General features: G+C 40.1%; 1 protein-coding gene across 1 annotated transcript; it reads left to right on the plus strand.

Moving 5' to 3' along the window:
• Positions 1-226: 226 nt before the first annotated feature.
• Positions 227-7,298, plus strand: LOC130137916 (disease resistance protein RPV1-like). Its single transcript, XM_056310492.1, has 7 exons — positions 227-1,219; positions 1,574-2,711; positions 2,946-3,296; positions 3,378-3,729; positions 3,937-5,243; positions 5,785-5,903; positions 6,783-7,298. Exons 1-5 carry the CDS (start codon positions 648-650, stop codon positions 5,157-5,159), a joined length of 3,636 nt encoding a protein of 1,211 aa, XP_056166467.1. The 5' UTR covers positions 227-647; the 3' UTR covers positions 5,160-5,243; positions 5,785-5,903; positions 6,783-7,298.
• The last annotated feature ends 384 nt before the right edge of the window (positions 7,299-7,682 follow it).

Below are 7,682 nucleotides of genomic sequence, written 5' to 3' on the forward strand. Positions count from 1 at the left end.
ATTTATCTGCGCGTGTGGGAGAACAAAAACGTCAAAGAAAATCTCCGCGATCAGGCACAGGAACAACAACTCGTATGACCAGACGGGGGGGCTGTTTTCCCCAAAATAGCCCCGACTCAACACCCAAACCACGAAAGTGACCCTACAATTATGTACCAGCGAAAACGCGCCACGGGCGAGTGCGCGGGCCATTCATCACAACGCGGTGTTGTCAGAAACTCCACAAAGACTAAGATTATTAAAATTGAAGAGCATCATAACCGAAAGTACTCGATTGCTCCCATCTTTTTAGAATTCCACTAGTTTATTTACTCCGCAATTGTATCTTCCTGTTTTTTTCAATTGCGTTATGACGGTGAAGATAAAAGAGAAGAATTGAGTTGGGAGGGACCACTTTGGTTTTGAAAAAACCTGCATTCGTCAACTTTGACAGGCTGTAATGAAACGTTCTTATTGACCAACTGTAGCAAACTGGAGACCCTGACTCTCTGCATATTGAGCCAACCCTGTCTTCCACGTTTAATGACCCACCGAGATCTCCGTTTGTTAGTTCTGGCTTCTAAACATTTTCCATCTCTAGCTGCCACTGCTTTTGCTGCTATACTTTTCAATTTTTGTTCCTTGAAGAGAAGATCAAGTGAGATCAAATGGAGGGGAGGGCAAAAAAAAGACGCATCTGTGAAAATGATGCAACAGCAGGAGGCGCTTCTTCTACTCACACTTCAACAGAAGGTCAAGGAATGGCTACTTCATCAGGATATGACTATGAAGTATTCTTAAGCTTCAATGGATCAGATACTCGAGCAGGTTTTACCGACTTCCTTTACATTAGTCTTAAAGATGCGGGAATCCGCACGTTTAAGGACGACGAAGAGCTCGGCGTTGGGGAAGAGTTTGCCCCGGAACTTCTCCAAGCAATTAATCAGTCGAAGATCTCAATACCTATCTTTTCGAAAGGCTATGCCTCTAGCGTATGGTGTCTCAAGGAGTTAGTCCAGATGGTCGAGTGCCAGAAAACTGGAAGACAGAAGATCATCCCTATTTTTTATGATGTGGCACCTTCAGAGGTTCGGCACCAAACAGAGGGTTATGCACAGGCCTTTCTTGCACATGAAAACAAGAAGCGACACGACGAAAAGACTATTCAAGGGTGGAAGGATGCTCTCAGTGCAGTGGGAGCAATAAACGGATGGGACCTGCATAGCAAGAAGGAGAACAGGTGATTGCTTTAAGCATTCCATCTCATGTACCTTGTACCATTAAAACTTGATGTGTTTCAGGTTTCTTTTCTAGATTTTTGTTAGCCCTGTTTAAATTGAATTCTGAGTTATTGAAGTTACACTGCTGAAATCTCGCTAAGTAATGGCACAATCCCAATTTTGTCCCATTTTATTCCAAGCATCATTTTTTTTCCAGTTTAGTTCATTCATTAACTGTAAGTACCAACGCTAATTCATCTACAATGGAATAAATCCTTGAAGAACACATTCCGAATTTAATTTGGTCTTGTCAGAACATAGTTAATTCAACACAATTTTCTAACTCATTGTCTTTTGCCTCCAACAAACACTAGGCGAGAAGGAGAGTTCGCAAAAGAACTTACCCATAAGGTTTTCAGCGAGTTGAAAAAGGGTTATCTAGCGGTATCAGACTACTTGGTCCGTGTCGACAACCATGTGGACGCAATCATGGAAAAGATAGGTGCTGAGACAAGTGAAACACGGATTATAGGAATCCACGGGATGGGTGGCATCGGAAAGACGACTATTGCCAAAATCATCTACAATAAGCTTAAAAAAAATTTCGAGGGCTTTACCCAAAAAACCCAAAAAAAAAAAAAAAATTTCGATGGTTGTTGCTTCCTTTCTAACGTCCGTGAAACCTCAAAACTCGAGGGCATTCACCGCTTGCAGCATCAGCTCATCTCTGACATCCTCAACACGAAATGCATGGATATAAGAAATATTGATGAAGGGATTAAGACCATTAAAGATAGGTTGTCTAATAAAAGAGTCCTCCTTCTTCTCGATGATGTGGCAGAAAAGGATCATATGGATGCACTTGTAGGAAATGGTGATTGGTTTGGTGAAGGGAGCAAACTCATTATTACTACAAGAAAGAAAGATGTTCTCATTGTTCCGGAAGTGGACTGCACTTATGAGGTTAATGGCATGGATGACTGTCAATCTCTTCAACTCTTTAGCAAACATGCTTTCAGAAGAGAATCTCCTTTGATTGAGTATATTGACCAATCCAAGAGGGCAATAGGCATTGCTAGAGGTCTTCCGCTAGCTCTTGAGGTCATAGGTTCACTTTTATCTGGCACTGAAAAGAAAAGCTGGGATGACATATTGGAGAAGTTGGAAAAGGTTCCTCATGTGGATGTTCAGAGTAAGCTAAAAATAAGTTATGATGCATTAGAACTTCGACAACAACATATATTCCTCGATATAGCTTGTTTTTTCATTGGACATGACAAAGACATTGTGGTCCATTTCTGGGAAAAATCTAAATTTTTTCCAAAAGTAGATATGGAAGTTCTGCAGAACATGTCTTTGATAAAGATTGGAGAGTATAATAAAGTGTTGATGCATGACCAACTCAGAGATTTCGGAAGAGAAATGGCTCGTCAAGAAAGTAAGATGAAAATAGAGAAGCAAAGGAGGGTATGGGATCCCAAGGAAGCATTGGATTTGCTGAGGAGACGTAAGGTAAAATCCCCCGTGCGATGAATCTCCATGTTACTTGTGGACATTTTCCTTTTAAAAAAAAATCAAGTTACTTTTTTGTGTTCTCTAGCACTACTGTGACCTACTCAAACCAATATTTTTGCTCTGTCAAGATTAAAGTAACGATAGTACTCCAACTCAACCCGTTAAAATAGTGAACTTGAATAAATGTGTTTCGCTTCAACTCTTTTGTTTCTAAATTTTACCATTGGGCAGGGAAAAACAAAAGTTGAAGCTCTTCATCTACACTTTGACCATGAGCTGCAGTACCGTTTTACTCGTAAAGATTTTAAGAGAATATCAAATGTGGGGTTTCTTCGAGTTAACGGTTTGGAGGAACATTTTTGTGTTGAAGAGAGGCTTCTTTGGCACGAATCACCATCAAATGTTCTTCCGGCTAATGTTTTTCGGGAGAATTCGTATCTCCTTCCGCATTTACGATGGCTTTCTTGGCACGGTATTCCCCCAACATTTAACATTGCAAATTTCTCCATGGAGAATGTGGTTATTCTTGATCTATCTAACAGTGAAATTACGGATGATTGGAAGGGGTGGAGCCATATGGAGGTATGTTATATGCTAGACAACACTTATTATTCCGTCTTATGAGATTCAAAAATAATCTTTGCATGATTTTTCTTTTCACAGGTGATGAAGAATTTGAAAATTTTGAATTTGACCGGATGCGATTGCTTGGAGAGAACTCCCATCTTCTCTGCTGAGGTAAATTTAGAACGATTGATCCTAAAGGGCTGTGAATCATTAACTGATATTGATAGGTCGATTTGTCATTTGAAAAGCCTAGTTTCCTTAGATGTAAGCTCTTGTAACAATCTTCGGAGGCTGCCAGACGAGCTAGGTAGAGATCTTGCGAGCCTTGAATACCTATCTCTGCAATGTTGCATATCGTTCGAGAGGCTTCCGGATACAATCGGAAATTTAGAATCGCTGATTGAGCTGGATATATCCCAAACAGGGATCAAAGAATTGCCCGATTCCATCGGAAATTTGGAATCATTGATTGAGCTAGATATATCCGAAACGGGGATCAAAGAACTACCCGATTCCATCGGAAATTTGGAATCATTGATTGAGCTGGATATAACCCAAACGGAGATCAAAGAACTACCCGATTCCATCGGAAAGTTGAAAAATTTGAAAGTAGCGAAGATGGATTTAAATGACACAAGTAAAATACCCGATGCCTTCTGGACAATTGAGAAGCTCGAAGAAATAGATGTCCAATTTACAGACGATTTCAATGTGGAAGTGGAAATTGGCAATTGCATCTATAGAAATCGATCCCTAAGGATCTTGAAATTGTGGAATGCTGCAATATACGTGGTACCGAGGCTTCCTGAAAGTCTTATCATTCTAGAGTTGCATGACTTGCATATGGATACGTTTCCAGATCTCTCAAACCTGACTAATTTAAAGGAATTGAAGCTGTCGCTTAGCGAACATGATGCTGGTTGGGAATCTGATGGGCCTGTGCAAGAATATCCGATGCCAGGGGGGATTGGGAATTTAAGCAAACTGGAGACTCTGGACCTATACTCTTATCGTGTGACCCACTTACCCACGGATATTAGTAGTCTCCTTCCTCGACCCCAAAGACTTGATCTCTGGTGCCCTAATCTGCGTTGCCTCCCGAGCCTTCCCTCCAGTTTATTATCCTTGGATTTGGAGTCTAAACACATGACCGCCTTACCCATAGATATCGGTCTCCTTCCACGACTCCAAAAACTTGAACTCCGGTGCCCTAATCTACGTTGCCTCCCGAGCCTTCCCTCCAGTTTATTATCCTTGGGTTTGGGCTCTAAACACATGACCGCCTTACCCACAGATTGTAGGAGTCTCCTTCCCCGACTCCAAACACTTAAACTCTTCTGCCATAATCTGCGTTGCCTCCCGAGCCTTCCCTCCAGTTTATCATTATTGAGTTTGGATGGTTGCAAGTCACTTGTTTTCCCCGGGGATCTATCGAATTTGACGAACCTATCAGATCTTTGGATTACTAACTGTGTAATCTCAGAGATTCGAGGCCTTGATGGTTCGGAGAACCCAGATTTGCAGCTTTTGGAACTTCAACAGGTGTGGATATTACCTGATCTAAGTAATCTCAACCAACTACGGTGTCTTCATGTGTCCTTCTGCAGTAATCTGGTTGAGATTCAAGGCGAACTACCACAATGTTTGGAAGAATTGAGTATTTTTGGATGTGGATCTTTACAGAAGTTGCCTGATCTATCAAGCTTGAAGGGACTGCGATCTGTTGATATAAAGAGTTGCGGGAAATTAAATGTGGAGGCAATTTCTTTGCTTTGCTCGGAGAAGGCAGTCAGATTTGAGGGAGACAGAGACGAATCAGAGGTACAAGATGACGAATCTGGATACGAATTTGAATATGGATTTGAGGGAGAAGACTGACGGATAAGTGCACGTTGCTCTTGAAAGCTTCTTGATCGCCGACCACAAATTGTTCCCTTGTGTGCAAACTTTAAACGAATTGAGGTAAGTTATTTCATCTGACAACCAATGTTTTCCCTTTTTTGCAATCAAACTCTTTCACGGATATGAACAGAGAAGTTTCACATGCACTTTTTAATTACCTTTTCACGAGTTGATGACTAAAAATCTGATGAAGGTATTGGAATTATGATACCTCCGGACAACCAGAGGGTTCTTAATTATGTACAGACATTCGTTCCCTTCTACTAGTTTGGTTTGGCTTTTTTCGCCACATTCTCTTTGGATGGTTTCTGCTTGGTTTTATGTTTCCCAATTGGAGGTATGCAGGTCGATCGCATCGTTTTTATTTGGTTTGGTTTGTAACAAATTATTAGATATCCTTGTCGATTTGTTGCTTCACTTATTTCGAAGTTGATAACCTTGCTTCGCATTGGAGATAACTTCCTTGTACTGTAAACAATTAGATGGAATATGTGTCAGAAGGTCATATAATAACTATGGTTCTCATCCTGAAACTTTACAGCATACCGTGAAGAGGACAGACACTCTGTATTGATATGCTTATGTTCAGTTTATTTTCCAGGAAAGATGTGCTTCTTAGTGGGATTTGCAAATATTATGGAGAAGTCATAAAATGAAGAAAGAGGAATTTTACTTGGGTAGCGGATCAATAGTTGGTGCAGCAAAACTTCCACCTCCAAGGTATCATAAATCGTCTTACAGTTAAGGCTAAATTTCAGTAATATCGTTACCTACTGCCCAGGACATATGATAAGTCTAACTTGGGGTTGGAAATCATGTAAATGAAACTCTTGTGTGATCTCGATTGTTGCCTACATTTTCTAGAAATGGTTATGCCTCGGTGATTATCTATCATAAAAGCCCTTCCATTCACCTCGGTTATACTAGAGGATTCTTTTAGGTTTTAAGATTGACAAGAAGTGCTAAGTGAGAGATCTCAAACTGCCTTTTTGCCAATTTCTAATGATGTTGAGAGGAATTAAAGTTTGAAAAACTCACAGAAATCTTATTGCGCAAGGAGCTGTGGCTAATTGGGCAGCTGTACAAATGAAGACCGAATAAAGGAAAATGAAAATGACATCCAAAGTGAAGTTTTATGTCCTCTTTTTATTTACTTTATGAGTTGATGCCTGGAAATCTGAAGAAGGTATTGAAATTATGGTATCTCCGTATAACCAGAGGGTTCTTAATTATGTACAAATATATGTTTTTTTTTCCTAGTTTGGTTTCGCTTTTTTAGCTATATTCTCTGTGGATGGTTTCTCCTTGCTTTTATGTTTCCCAGCTGGAGGTATGCATGTGGATTGCATCGTTATTATTTGATTTATGACAATTCATTAGATATCCTTGTCGATTTGCTGCTTCACATATTTCGAAGGTGATACCCTCTGCTTCACATTGGAGATAACTTTGCTATACTGTAAACAATTAGATGTAATGTGTGTTGGAAGGTCATAGCACTATGGTTCTCATCCTGGAATATTACAGCATAATTAACTCATTGTTGCTATTGTGAAGAAGACATTGTATTGATATGCTTATGTTCAATTTATTTTTCAGGAAAGGTGTGCTTCTTAGCGGGATTTGCAAATGTTATGGAGAAGTTATAAAATGAAGAAAGAGGAATTTCACTTGGGTAGCGGCATCAATAGTTGGTGTAGCAAAGCTTCCATCTGTGACAGGAGAGGAGAACTATTTAGCTTGGCCAAGGTATCATAAATCATATTATAGTTGAGGCTAAATTTCAGTATTATCGGTGTATCGGACATGTGAGGAGTCTCACTTGGGGTTTGAAATCATGAAAATCGACCCTTGTGTGATCTCCATTATTGCCTCCATTTTCTTGAAATGGTTATGCCTAGGTGGTTATTCGTAATAGAAGCCTAGCTGTATAGATGGAGACCGAAGAAAGGCAGATGATGGATGAAATTTGATGTTGATCATGTTCCCTCTCACAATCTTGGGGTGGTAAACCCTGTATTCATCTGTTTTGGAGGGTAAAAAAGCTATTTAGGCAAACCTGATTTTTTTTCCTTTATTGTGGGCTGAAAAAATGATTATTACATTTCATCTAAATGTGTGTTCTCTTCATTGTTATGCAATAGAACTTGCTTATCAGTACCCAGATGTTCTTTTATGAGAAAACACTTGAAGGGATTGTCTGGACCGGGAGAAAAATTGTGTGCTTAGAGTGGTGCTCAAGGCAGTCTTAGTTGCTCTTGCCAAAACCAGTTCATGGACCTCTCGATGTGAAAATGGTGTTCAAGGTAGTCTTTGTCATGAGTATGATAGGCACTCACAACACAAGAAACATGAATTGTTGGAATTCATGGAATGGGCCTTGTTGGAGAGACGACTCTCGCCGAACTTATCTACAATCAGCTTTCACATGGTTTTGAGCACTATTGCTTTTTCTCTAACATCCGTGAAACTTAAGAGCTCGAGGGCATTCAGTCGTGC

The sequence above is a fragment of the Syzygium oleosum genome, unplaced genomic scaffold, assembly GCF_021117445.2.
Source record: "Syzygium oleosum isolate NSW1041296 unplaced genomic scaffold, Sole_v2.1 Sole_v2.01, whole genome shotgun sequence".
Taxonomy (NCBI): Eukaryota; Viridiplantae; Streptophyta; class Magnoliopsida; order Myrtales; family Myrtaceae; genus Syzygium; species Syzygium oleosum.

Excerpts from the sequence above, each read along its gene's own strand:
- LOC130137916 (XM_056310492.1), top strand. The coding sequence starts at position 648 with ATGGAGGGGAGGGCAAAAAAAAGACGCATCTGTGAAAATGATGCAACA. Across the intron at positions 2,712-2,945 it reads ATTTGCTGAGGAGACGTAAG|GGAAAAACAAAAGTTGAAGC; the intron begins GTAAAATCCCCC and ends ACCATTGGGCAG. Across the intron at positions 3,297-3,377 it reads AGGGGTGGAGCCATATGGAG|GTGATGAAGAATTTGAAAAT; the intron begins GTATGTTATATG and ends TTCTTTTCACAG.